The 14,525-nt window shown below is 45.8% G+C and overlaps 1 protein-coding gene across 1 annotated transcript in view; it reads right to left on the bottom strand.

Moving 5' to 3' along the window:
• Window positions 1-14,525, bottom strand: part of me1 (malic enzyme 1, NADP(+)-dependent, cytosolic) — a 117,880-nt gene that overhangs the window by 69,857 nt on the left and 33,498 nt on the right. The window contains exons 2-3 of the mRNA XM_079503059.1: window positions 13,240-13,373; window positions 7,889-8,038 (exon numbers count right to left, since the gene is read on the bottom strand). Of these exons, the coding sequence (XP_079359185.1) occupies window positions 7,889-8,038; window positions 13,240-13,373 (284 nt within the window). The remainder of the gene's footprint in view (window positions 1-7,888; window positions 8,039-13,239; window positions 13,374-14,525) is intronic.

The raw sequence follows: 14,525 nt of genomic DNA, 5'->3' as shown, positions 1-14,525 counted from the left end.
ACAGCAACGCACGCAACTTATATTGATGCGATGGCCCAAGAATATACGCGGACAGCGGACACACGACATTCACAGAGACACAACACAGAGCACCGGACACACGATATTCGCGGAAAAACGACAACACAGTGTGTCTCACTCAGAACGCACTGCGCCAAAAAAGCGAAGACCCGCGGCAGGCGGTTCGAGCTTCTAGTTGCTAACATCTTGACAGTTAGAAAGGAGTATTCCTGAAGGGGTCCAGCTAGCAAAAAAAAAAGAGGAGCATGAAAGAGAGAGGGAGATAGAGAGAGATACAGAAAAAGAGTGACAGAGATGAGTGCAGGAGGGAGTTGGATAAAGAGTAGGTGATTGTTCAGAGCAGTGCTGTGTGCTGACAGCTCGGGGAACAAAGCCCGTTACTGACAACCACTGTGCTTGCCGACCCTAATTGGATCCAGGCTCCTCGATCTGCTGAATTGAAAACATCTTAAGAGTTGAGGTGTCTGGAGCCAAACTCTCCATGATTTTACACATCCTCACAGTGAGAATAGAGCTTCTCTTAGCGTCCACATCCTCACAGTGAGAATAGAGCTTCTCTTAGCGTCCACATCCTCACAGTGAGAATAGAGCTTCTCTTACACATCCTCACAGTGAGAATAGAGCTTCTCTTACACATCCTCACAGTGAGAATAGAGCTTCTCTTACACATCCTCACAGTGAGAATAGAGCTTCTCTTACACATCCTCACAGTGAGAATAGAGCTTCTCTTACACATCCTCACAGTGAGAATAGAGCTTCTCTTACACATCCTCACAGTGAGAATAGAGCTTCTCTTACACATCCTCACAGTGAGAATAGAGCTTCTCTTAAACATCCTCACAGTGAGAATAGAGCTTCTCTTACACATCCTCACAGTGAGAATAGAGCTTCTCTTACACATCCTCACAGTGAGAATAGAGCTTCTCTACACATCCTCACAGTGAGAATAGAGCTTCTCTTACACATCCTCACAGTGAGAATAGAGCTTCTCTTACACATCCTCACAGTGAGAATAGAGCTTCTCTTACACATCCTCACAGTGAGAATAGAGCTTCTCTTAGCGTCCAACACTCACAGCATGCAGTAAAGTGTCCCGCCACAGAGCAACGTCTGCATAGGATAGCACAGACCTGCATGGTTTCAATGAATAGATGTGACATGGAATCATCAATCCCCCCTCCCCTATAGAAGACAGGTTGATTGATTTAAATGTATTTTTGTGATCTTGGGGACTAAGAAAATGGCACTGATGTAGTCTAGCTTCATCCCGGAATACATCAGTCTGTTGGAAATGCATAAACTGGTTTCCACCGTATCATCCCGTGTGTGTGTGTGTGTGTGTGTGTGTGTGTGTGAAAGCCGAGCGATTAGATAGGCCGATTTTTGTTAAATCTGGTGGGGATCATGAGTAGGCTGCCGTGAAGAAAGGATTCACTTTTGGGTTGAAAGACAAAAAGGTCAAGCCAAGATCAAAAGAGTCTAAAAGCACCTGTGCTTCAACAACAGCTGGTTGTATTTTTGGTTCAAAAGTCAAGGTCAAAATGACATATGCCATAGCTCTATTTTTTCTATTTTTCTTTTCTGTTGATTTTTCACCTTCATTGTTCCCAAGTAATTTTCGCCTTTATTTTATATTTTTTTTATAGAGGGACAGACCGTAAGCTGACAAGAAATGGGGGAGAGAGATGGGGGGGTGACATGCAGTAAAGGCCGTCGGGATCGGGAGTCGAACCCGCGGCACACTGCCAGACTCGGGCTACCGGCCAAGGTGCCTGGACCGCTGAGTCACGGCCCAGGCCGTTCCCAAGTAATTATAAAAGAATGCAAGTGGAGGCCTGTATTTCATGACATCAACTATGGGAACCAATCAGGGGCTGCGTTCCACTGGGGGACAGAACGCATTGGCTCAGATTAATTTTCTATTTTTGAAAATATCATCTATCGCAAAAGTAGAACAACGTTTTGCCTTTTTTTTTTGCTCAATCAACTTTCCCTCTCCGGGGATAATAACGGTAATCTTGGATCTTATACTACTACAATATGCTGCAAGTATGTATGCTGTATACAGACCTCTCTAAAGCTTAGACTTCAGACATGAGTTTTATATTGTTTTACAAAGTCCTCAAAGTCGAGAATAGAAATGTTCCCAAATGTTTTGCCACGCGCTCCTTATGAGGTCAGTGTTATTCCAAACCATTTCTCTCATTTCTACTGCGCCTCCGCCCAGCCCACTTTGTAGCACATAGGGGCCTACTTGTTTTCTTTTCTTTCATCTCAATTTACTCCCATCACTTACACTGTTGTTGGATGGTGCTCATCTGCTGAATGCCTTTTCAGAGGCTGAGCTCTGGTCATGGACAGGTCTGCTCATGGAGGGGTGAGGCTGAGCTCTGGTCATGGACAGGTCTGCTCATGGAGGGGTTCTGGTCATGGACAGGTATGCTCATGGAGGGGTGCGGCACGCGTAGCGTGAAAAAAAAAAGCTCACCGTGCACACTCCAGGTTATTCGCCCGTGCACATACGACTCGAGACCGCGCCCCTGAAAATACGCTTGCGTAATCGCCCTTCAATTTGTCCATGCGTCTAAAATAAACGCATGCCTCTCATTGGAGATTAATTACCACGGCGCGTCAGTGCAGAAAAGGCTGATAGTATGCATAGTAGTTGGTCTATATTCCTGGTTGCAATTGAGTTTGATACTGTATACATTACGCCGGGGCTCCACCGGACGCGTTGCGTCTCCGTCGCGTGCGTCAAAAAACGAACCGGGGCAATTTTAATGCAGTCACGCAACGCGGGCAGTGGAGCCACCCTTCATTGATTAAAAAGGGAACATTCCCTGACGGTGACGGTGGAGCCCCGGTGTTAGACCACAGACCCCCATTTGTTTATCTCTGGGATACCAATCTACGCTGGAAATTCCTCTGTTAATTGAACTCACCAAATGGACCTCTGGTTTTAAATGGACCCCTGGTTCCATTTGTACACTCCCGAGTTACAGACCTGTAAGGCTCAATTTCGTTAGAAATTATCATTAACGCAACGCCCGCCCAAAGGACTCCTGAGGTCCCCAGACCCAGTGCTGTAAACACTGCGTGTGGGCCTCAGTGGTGAGAGATTGCAGCGTGAAAGCCTCTTATCCCTGAGGCAGTCATACTTACATCATCAAACACATGGGCCACTTCACAGGATCAGTTCATGCCTTTCATTAGGCTTCTGTGACCTCCTGGATCTCACCCACAGGTTTAATCAAAGAGTAGCCTCTCTCAACTCTATAGGAAGTGCAGCTCTAATCAAGCTGTGTCAGGTCCATCATTGAGTTGATGATGAGCTCGCCAGTGTTTAGCTCTAGCATCATTTCATACCTCATGTGCATAAAGCTCCATCACTCTAAACTTAAAGGCTTTCAAGGCCACTATTACAATGTATACTTGCAAAGGTGTTAGTGGCCATGCAGTGCCTAAACAGCACATTTAAAAACATGGGTGTAGAATACTGCAGTGATACCCATTGAGCTAGATAAACATCTAAGACCACTCTTGAACTCTTGAGTCATTGACCCACCATGACCATTGGCCTCTACCTGGGAACTTCACTAATGGTGATCATCAATCTCCATTAGCTAGATATATTGGCTGCTGTCACTTAGCCTGAGAGCTCCTCAACAGCGCTAATGTCGGTGTAAAGGGTCTATTAGACATTCCCAAATAAGCATTCTATAGTATGTTCTGAACACCTTACTGGGCATTTACTGACACTAACAGTGATTGAACTGTTTGTACACCTAATTACTTTGATGTAATACTGGGGATCAGTTTGGAGTAACAGAACATCATCATTTGTCACATTGGAGCACTTTCAGATATCGCACAAGGAACAGAACCCATGTTTACGGCTTGAACAGGCACAAACCTTGTGCAAAGAAAATGCAGACAGATTTTTTTCTGTCAAAGCATTAAAGAGATTCACTGTGTCCACTTGAAGCTCACAAACCAACGAAAGGCTAGCATATGTCCACTAATCTAATGATATGAATGTGTTCCTTTATCTATGCTTGCTTCCTGCCTCTGCCGCATCTGTAAATCAGCCATGTTTTGACACCTAATGGCGCTTGACCTATAACCTTTGGGGAGCCCGGTGTTGGAGTGTTTAGTCTGCATGGGGCAGATTAGGGCTAGCAAAGCCGGGCAGGGCACAGAGAGCCTGTCTTTTCCACACAGCTGTCCTTATAGCCAAGAGCCAGCGATTAGGGAGCTAATCTCATTTCTCTTATACCGGTATGCTACTATGGTGGTCTAGATATGCACATGTGCGCGTGCCGTGCACCCATGCGTACGCACAAAGGTAATGTATTACAAGCCTTTTCACAAGTTGCTTCTGTATAAAGATGCCTTAGAGACCATCCATGTGTATGTTAAAGAAAATGTGGAGATGTAGATACCCGAGCCTTGGAGACTGCTCAATCGTTCAAAAAGCCACAGGAAACAATACATGATCTGTACACCATCAACACAGGCCCAAGTGATCTGTGGTGTGCCGGCACAGCAATTCTTCCCTCTCCCTGCATTTCCTTTCTTCCTCGGGTTTCGGCCCGGAGAAACAGCCTGGCTCAAAACCATGGTCTGTCAGAGTAAACCAGGCGTCTCTCCAGAGCATCCCACTCACGACACCCCTGATGCACATTAACAACAGTCCCAGATCCCAGTCCGGGGGCTCTGGCAGCAGGTCCTGGCCCACTGCTCTCAGTGACTGAGGGTGGGCGGGTGGGGGTATAAAATGACTCCTCAAGCCAGCTCCGAGTCAGAGGTATAGGGAGCACATGCTAGGAATATTTTCCACATAGTTCCGCAGGGAAGGGGAGAAATGGGAGATGTTGGGTAACGCAGTGTTATGTGTGGAGGAGTGATTTTTAAATGCACCCAAGGTAAGCATTTAAAATAACACTGGACAGAAGGAAGGCGAATTAGGACTCATAATTACTCAAAGGAACCCGAGGTGGGGATACAGTTGTAGATGAGTTAAAGTCCCTTACTGTGCTGTTGCTCCACTGTTGCAAGAGACACATTGTATAGGGCGAGGGTGAATTGCATCCATACAATGCTGTTGAACCTGTCCTACAGTATAGTAAAGGTTATTTTCTAGGGAGGGAAGGGGGGGGGGGGGGGGGGGGGCAGAGACAGAGGAGAGAGAAAGAGTTGACTGGAGTGGTCTTGCTTTTATCAATTTCACTCAGCCAAAAAAACAAACAATACTTGAGATCATCTCAATAAAACAAATTATCTACTGAGGCAGAGCCAAGTACAGGCACAACATCCAGGACACCCTACTGAGAGTCTGATTCAGCTCCAAATACAGTATACACCGTGAAACCCACAGTATTACTTTTACTCTGAGAGTGTAAAACCAGGTCCATTTTCAATATCTCTTCACCAATGGATTTTGCATTGTACTGTACTTGTAAGGATTGATTCAGATCAACTTTATTATCCCACACAGGGATAATAAACAGAGTGTTGGGTTGAGAAAGAAACTTGGCCCTAATGCATCAGTTAGAGGGGAAACATCCCCAGCTGATGAATCGGTTTGAGGGGAAACATCCCCAGCTGATGAATCAGTTTGAGGGGAAACATCCCCAGCTGATGAATCAGTTTGAGGGGAAACATCCCCAGCTGATGAATCAGTTTGAGGGGAAACATCCCCAGCTGATGAATCAGTTAGAGGGGAAACATCCCCAGCTGATGAATCAGTTTGAGGGGAAACATCCCCAGCTGATGAATCAGTTTGAGGGGAAACATCCCCAGCTGATGAATCAGTTTGAGGGGAAACATCCCCAGCTGATGAATCAGTTTGAGGGGAAACATCCCCAGCTGATGAATCAGTTTGAGGGGAAACATCCCCAGCTGATGAATCAGTTTGAGGGGAAACATCCCCAGCTGATGAATCAGTTTGAGGGGAAACATCCCCAGCTGATGAATCAGTTTGAGGGGAAACATCCCCAGCTGATGAATCAGTTTGAGGGGAAACATCCCCAGCTGATGAATCGGTTTGAGGGGAAACATCCCCAGCTGATGAATCGGTTTGAGGGGAAACATCCCCAGCTGATGAATCGGTTTGAGGGGAAACATCCCCAGCTGATGAATCAGTTTGAGGGGAAACATCCCCAGCTGATGAATCAGTTTGAGGGGAAACATCCCCAGCTGATGAATCAGTTTGAGGGGAAACATCCCCAGCTGATGAATCAGTTAGAGGGGAAACATCCCCAGCTGATGAATCAGTTTGAGGGGAAACATCCCCAGCTGATGAATCAGTTTGAGGGGAAACATCCCCAGCTGATGAATCAGTTTGAGGGGAAACATCCCCAGCTGATGAATCAGTTTGAGGGGAAACATCCCCAGCTGATGAATCAGTTTGAGGGGAAACATCCCCAGCTGATGAATCAGTTTGAGGGGAAACATCCCCAGCTGATGAATCAGTTTGAGGGGAAACATCCCCAGCTGATGAATCAGTTTGAGGGGAAACATCCCCAGCTGATGAATCAGTTTGAGGGGAAACATCCCCAGCTGATGAATCAGTTTGAGGGGAAACATCCCCAGCTGATGAATCAGTTTGAGGGGAAACATCCCCAGCTGATGAATCAGTTTGAGGGGAAACATCCCCAGCTGATGAATCAGTTTGAGGGGAAACATCCCCAGCTGATGAATCAGTTTGAGGGGAAACATCCCCAGCTGATGAATCAGTTTGAGGGGAAACATCCCCAGCTGATGAATCAGTTTGAGGGGAAACATCCCCAGCTGATGAATCAGTTTGAGGGGAAACATCCCCAGCTGATGAATCAGTTTGAGGGGAAACATCCCCAGCTGATGAATCAGTTTGAGGGGAAACATCCCCAGCTGATGAATCAGTTTGAGGGGAAACATCCCCAGCTGATGAATCAGTTTGAGGGGAAACATCCCCAGCTGATGAATCAGTTTGAGGGGAAACATCCCCAGCTGATGAATCAGTTTGAGGGGAAACATCCCCAGCTGATGAATCAGTTTGAGGGGAAACATCCCCAGCTGATGAATCAGTTTGAGGGGAAACATCCCCAGCTGATGTGCAGAGTAACATCCTGAGCGTTAATTTGACTCTGCACAAAATCCACAAATGTAACCAAATGGATCTGTAAGGAACCATTTGTTACATTATTAGTTACACTATGAGTTACAGGCCAACTAAATTAACCCGGAGGCTATATTACCACGCACATGTGTTTTGCTGGAGATCGTAGGAGATGTATTTTTGTTTGTTTTTGTTGTAGGAGAAGCAACCGCTTAACTACTGTCTGCAAAGATCATTGCAACGTCCAGTCAAGGTGAACTGTGTACCGACTTCCTGGGCTGTCAAGGCTTGCCTTGAGCTGTGCCAGGTCTAACCAAAATCCAGCTGAAAGAGCTACAGTACCACACCCTCTGATTTTTAGCTCAGGTTTTGTAGCATCAAATGCCAAGTCCAACAAAGCATGCAGATGTTTGAAGATTCCTTGAGCTTTATGTTTCGCTGTAATGGATCCAAATCATTTACAGTAAGTAGTAAGTACTGTGTGCATGCGTGCGTGCGTGCGTGCGTGCGTGCGTGCGTGCGTGCGTGCGTGCGTGCGTGCGTGCGTGCGTGCGTGCTCACAAAATCATGAGCATACTTGTCATGTTGATCTGCATTGAGGATCTACAAATGTCTGCAAATGTAATGTTGCTCAAGGATTTTCAATAAAGTAAAGTCATTTTATTTGAAAATGGGTTATATTTGTTCTGCTTATGTCATTGTGCATGCGTGCACATTGACATGATGACATGATGCATGCATGCACGTGCGTGCGTGTGTGTGTCTCACCTTGGTCTCCTGAATGCCAGGCCATACAGCTGGCAGGCCAGGCCCACAGTGGGGGTGTAAACGATGGGCATGAACCTCTCGACGTCAGACGTCAACACCCTGTAGAACAGCTTCTCATTGCGATCCTGGAGGCCCATCAGAAACACGTATCTGAGAAGGACAGGGGAGCAAAAACACAGGATCTTAATCTACTGTATAGCAATCTCTGAAGAACCCATATATACCTGAAGAAACCTCCGATATCCCAGGTCAAAAACATGACTCAGTGTAGCCTATACGAGAGAGAGAGAGAGAGAGAGAGAGAGAGAGAGACGGGTAGAGGCAGACAGAAAGGGAGCCTCCAGGCAGATTTTTGTGCCAAAGGTGAGGGGTAAGAATGTGTGACATTGGACGAGAGGAGAGCCCGGTATCGCTGCCAACAGATTCCTCCTCCGTGTGAACAGACTGTAATGGCACGGCCCAGGTTTTCCTGTGTCCATGAGGCTTTATAATACACAGTCATAAATATAGAGAGAGAGAGGGGGGGGGCTGAGAGAAAGACGTACTGTAGAGAGAGTGGAAGGGAAAGAACATGCCAAGATGTCTGAATTTCATTTCAGAGAGAGTGCTGAGAGCTCTGTGCGTTGTACAATAACTACTGGTGCACTTGATGTTGCTTATATTACAAATTCTTTAAAAAAAAACACACGGAACACAAACACACAGCCCTCTGAAATTCTATACAGGCTCTTCATTGTGATCGCTCCGTGACAGAAGGCCCAAAGGTTTACATTATGACCCAAATTAACCAGACCACACCAAGCAGGGCTCTATGGCTAATCAAGAGATCTTTCCATAAAAGCAGGAGAATAAGGGTCCTCTTGTTGAGAAGATGAAAAGCATGCATTGCCCTTTTCCCATAGGATAGGCTGCAGCATACATGATGTTGACACTCACTGTTGAAATTAACTGTTTTCCTACCAGACATCCAAATCAGCTTGTCCCATGGGCAATATATTGCATTATATATATCGTGCCAACGAGGGCCACATATATCGCTACTTCAGTATGTTTGTGTTGCTGTGACCACCTCTCTAACAAACTAGCCACATGAACCCTAGCGTCCCTATTTTGGGGCAAACGTGAGCTGGCTATAGGTTTGGTGTAGATTAGAGGGAAACAAGGAGAAGACCAAGTATAGAGCTTTGCCTTTGGGAGACCCCAGTCAACTACAGTAAGTAGTCTAAGTGGTTAAGATCTATAGTCAAAATTAGAGAGAAGCTGATAAACAGCCAAAAGACACGCCCATCCCAGGCCTACTATAGGCTGGGTGATGGGTCAAAACAGCCAAAAGACACGCCCATCCCAGGCCTACTATAGGCTGGGTGATGGGTCAAAACAGCCAAACGGTGTATAAGAATAAGAAATCCGCAAACGCAATTTTACATTGGTACCGAAATAAAATTGCATTTACAAGTACTGGTGTGCAGATTTGTTTTACACTTTTTTTACACTAAGATCTAGTCAAATCCATACATTTCTGGAGTAAGCATGCATCAACAAGACTGCTATGCTACAGCACAATGGGGACCTGGCAAGCATAAGGTATAACAAACAGCTGTGCACATACACACAACCTTCTGTCAAGGAGAAAAGAAAACAAGTCACTTAAGGCACAAGAGCTAGAATTGTTAACAAGCATATGAAACTCTACTTATAAGCTCTCTGTGGGAACAGAATATTTTTCCTCTATCAAGTCCACTGTCTCTCTTTCCAAATCAATTCGTTAAGGCATTTTCGTGAAAGGGCTTAAATTGGTAATAGCAAGTGAAGTCACTTGCTATTACCAATTTAAGCCCTTTCACGCTCCCCACAGCCCTGTAAAATCAAACCTCCTGAAATCATAGTCTTAGCACATTGTTTTTATGAGCACAATCTTTTTTCACAGCAGGGGCGGATCTAGGAGTTGACAAGGTCCGGGGCTTAGCCCATAGCATTTGCGGCGAGAAGCACACGCCGCAAATATTTTTGGGTGGTCCCTGCTGCTGTGCCTGGAAGTTAACGCTATGGCCCAATTGTTATTACATGTGACTGCATTGTAGGCCTACGTACACTATACGACTAATGAAAACATGATATTTCATTTGAAATTAAAATTGTAATGACATTTCTCTCAGTTACTACGGAGCCCCTGAATGGCCATGCATTCAAAATATATTTTATCTTGTCCGTACAAGATAATTATTATCTTGTGCGGACGAGATATTATCTTGTACGGACAAGATAAAATATATTTTGAATGCATGGCCATTCAGGGGCTCCGTACTGTAACACTGCCTAAATGTCTTCAAAAGATTCTCTCTTGGGGCATCCATGTGGTGCAGGGGTAACTTAAGGTTCCTGCCCAACACAATGGTGATGTGAATGAGGTTGGATTCCTCTATGGTGCCTCCAGCTTGGACTACAGCCCAAGTAGCCACTCCTCGCTGCACTCCTGTTTCAGTCAAATTTCGTCTAAATATCGGGATATGACAGAAGTATCATGCTACTTGATATTATTGGTTATCGGCACATGCCTACTTATTTTATGTTGGTAATATTGTTTTGTTTTGTTTCTATGTCAATAATCTTATAATGTATGAGAGTGTGAACCTTTATAGCATTGACACATTTGAAGCTGGACCAATCAAGTTAACAAGGCCCAGCCGTCTGACAGGCCTCGATAAATTGCCCAATTACCCAGGAGGATCCGTCTCTTACAGGTCTTTCACACTCCTTAATTCCTTCTAAGCACATCACTGTACTCTGGAAGCATAGCTCTCTATCAACCTCTTTGAGTATGTTTCACTTTAGTTCTACAATTTCATACAATGTTTTAGTTGGCAACATTTTTGAACAACCATTTCCTCTGCTGACAACATGCAGGACTGGCTGTCAGTACATTGATCAATCCATCATTTGAATTCCTAAAATGTTTAAAGTCAGAAGGCCTGCTACTGCTCACTTTGCCACAATGTCATCCTTTTTGAGTGGTGTAAACCACTCCTACAACTGGCTTTGTTAGTTTACGTGTCTGTTCGTACCAAAAAATGAGCATGGTTGCTATGGTCACCCAGTTCACACGGGTGTGATTTCATTACGTCAGACATTACGTCAGACCACAGTTGATCAGTCTATATAAGACCTTACACCACTCAGTTCACACGGGTGTGATTTTTAGACTAACAGTGTGTTTTAACAGCGGGCCACGTACAGCCCGACGTATTTTCCGGAAGGAATTCATATGTTGTTTTGTTTACCTTCCATCTATACGAGGACCTATAGGAAATGACAGCAGGAACGCCCACTAGGAGATATGTATCCCGCTGTTAAACCGCACTGTGAGTGACCAGTGACTCTCAACCTTTTTAATTTCAAGGACCCCTGGTTTGGAAAGCATTAGGAGGCCACAGACCCCCATTGTATTGGACCTCTGGGACCCAAATCTACACTGTAAAATGAATGAGCACTGATAAGACTAACAATGTTGTAACAGTTCCTTCCCACCTAATGTTGAACCAGTTCAGAGTGTTTCCACTGAAAATTAATTGGTTCAGAACCCAAAAAGTTGAGTTTGGAACTGGAACCAAAAAAAAAGGTTGCCGGTTCAGTGAAAGCACCACCAAGGATCCAAGAATCTAGAACGGAACCAGTTCTAGAAGCAAAGTCATTTAGCTGGGGACTCTCTGGAAGGAAGCCTCTCAAGGAAGGATTCCTGCGGTTCCCCAGACCTCACGTTGGGAAGCAGTGGTCCAAAGAACTCCTGGCTGGAACAGAACGGTATGTAGAAATGAGTAACACTTTTAAACACTTAAAGCCTACATACTTTGTAGACCCTGTTCCCCCAGGGCATCTAAACTTGGCCCCCGTCCTTTTTTTCTCTACAGGCTCACAATGCAAGCTTACGGGCTTGTAGATCGGCTATTTTTTACCAGATGTTCGCAGGTTTTCAGCGAATATTAGCCTATTATGACATCATGCCAAGAATAGGTAGTAACCAACCGTGTACCCGTAGTGTACCTAACACTATGGTTCATGTGGTTGAAGAAGGGCAATAAATAAAAGTCTAACATTAAGTCCAAAGATGGCTTTACTCGGGGAACAGCATGTATGTAAACAAAGACTTGAGCAATGACAGGCAAATAGCACTCCCTAATCCACTGGACCTCAGCCCATGGCTGGAAGGCACACAGACAGGACCTAGGAGACAGATTGTCAGTGACATTGATAGGGCATGGGAATGGCAATGACGAGCACATAATGACTGTTTTTAGACACTGACGCTATGCTGTTGCTACGCCTCACTCCAATGGAAAATCAGACTGATATTAAGTAGCTCAATAGCTCTCGTTGACGTTGAAGTCCTGTCTCAACAATCACATGGCCAAATCAAAACTCCCTAATCTTTGGCATTAGGAGTCACAGCAGATGGAAATGGCTGACTGACAGATTGCAAATTGGCAATTCAAACACACATAAAAACAACTGGAGCCCTCAACACAATCCAGAACAGTAAACTATTATGATTTCAGTTCAAACCCAACTACAAGCATGTGGTTTGTATCTATTGATGATGGAGCAATTCATCAAAGAGACCAAGATAAAATGTTAGCATGTGGCGGTACATTGTATTACATAACCCACCCCAAAAAACTCCTAGGATTGTAATAAAGCATGCAAAAATAAATGAAATTAATTTGGTCCCTGTGGAAGTTGTCAAAACCCACCAGGAAGCCAGAGGGGAACAGGGAGGAGATGGAGAAACACAAAGTGAGAGAGAGAGAGAGAGAGAGAGAGACGGAGCAGCAGAGCTTTGTTCAGTAAACAGTAAGGTGTTAGTAGAAGAACAGAGATCTCAGAGGAGTGATCCGTAATCTCACTCTCCTCTTTTGAAGGCTTCCAGATGTATGATCCCTGTTCCTGAGGGTCTTTCTCTCTCTCCCCCTCCCCCTCTCTCCCTCTCAGCACAGAGGCAGGGGATCCCCTCAGATAAGAGACCACGTCCAAACGCAGCACTAGAAGGACTGCTGATTTGGAGCAAGGAAGAAAAACGGCTGACAGAAGAATGACAACAAGAATGTTCTGTGACTCACTACACCAGGAGGAGGTAATGAGTGGTATGCACATCTGTGTGTGTGTGTGTGTGTGTGTGTGTGTGTGTGTGTGTGTGTGTGTGTGTGTGTGTGTGTGTGTGTGTGTGTGTGTGTGTGTGTGTGTGTGTGTGTGTGTGTGTGTGTGTGTGTGTGTGTGTGTGTGCGCGTGCGTGCGTGCGGTGTGGTGTGTGTGAGCGAGCGGGCGCACAAGCGTCGTCTCTGTCTATGCAAGTCTCTCACCTGTCAAGGTCGTCTTTCTTCATCTCGTAGTTCTTGATTACGCGGAGCAGCTGGACATCCTGGCTGAGGAAGCAGGGAGGCAGCAGCCCGTGGATGCCCAGCTGAAGACGCTCCTCCAGGGAGAAGGCCATGCCCTGCAGAGAGCACACAAGCCACCGTTAGCTTCCCACATGCTAACATGATAACAGCTCTACAAGAGATATATAAGAGGGAGAGATAGAGAGTAGTTCTCAACTAGCCTGGGCACCATTAGGGTATATGATCATGTCGGGAGCGGATGATATCGTTACGTCATGTTGTAGTATTGTTTTGTAGCAACTTTTCCCTCAAACCGATTTTTCTCAATAAAAGCTACAGGCTACGAGAGCTTTTATTGAGAAAAATCGGTTACTACAAGGGTTAGGGCGTAACGATATCATCCGCTCCCGACAGGATCATACGGACTTTTGAAACAAAGACCAGGCTTTCCTCCGAGGTGGTGGAAAGCCTGGTGAGGCGCGGTTATAGAGAGAGCGAGAGAGCGAGAGAGCGTGCGCGTGCGCGCGTGCGTGTGTGTGTCTCAGCCCGGACCGGCTAATCTATCTATAAATGCACACGCGTTCCACACCCCCACAGGGAGTGCACTGCCTGGTGTCGAGTCCGTCTGATAGCCGGTTGTCCAGAACCAGCACAAAAGCCTCTGCCCGGGCTCTGAACCTGATCACCCATCTCCATATACTGTATGGGGCTGGCCTGTTCTGACATCACAATGGTGTTCTGACATCTCCATATTTGGGCATGCCTGACAAAGAACTCCATATATGGGCATAAAAGGGACACAGACATAATAACTGGGCGGGGCATGCATTTCCAACTTGCATTGTTCAAAGTAGGCCAGTGCCCAACGGGCATCGCTCTAGTTAGCATAATGTTAGGCCCGAAAACCCGAAAAAACCCAAAGCAGCCACTAACAATGGCTACACCCCTGCCCGACCACTTCGGTCTGCCACCTCGGGGCGACTGATTGCCTCGTCACTCAAGGGTCCTTCTGGCCGATCCACACGGTCACGACTCTTTTCTGTTCTGGCCCCACAGTGGTGGAATGAACTTCCCACTGATGTTAGGACAGCAGAGTCACTGCCCATATTTCGCCGCAGGTTGAAAACCCACCTCTTCAGGAAACACTACCCTTCCTCTCTGCCTGACCTACTTGTTGTTAACTAGTTGTACGAACGCTTGTTTTCTATTGTTGTATTGTTTATTGGATCTTGTTTAGTCGATACACTTAATTGTTTTAGCTCATGCTC

The sequence above is a fragment of the Electrona antarctica genome (genome assembly GCF_951216825.1).
Source record: "Electrona antarctica genome assembly, chromosome: 6".
Taxonomy (NCBI): domain Eukaryota; kingdom Metazoa; phylum Chordata; class Actinopteri; order Myctophiformes; family Myctophidae; genus Electrona; species Electrona antarctica.
Note: the sequence above shows the minus strand (reverse complement) of the source record. Positions and strands in the feature narration are given on the sequence as shown.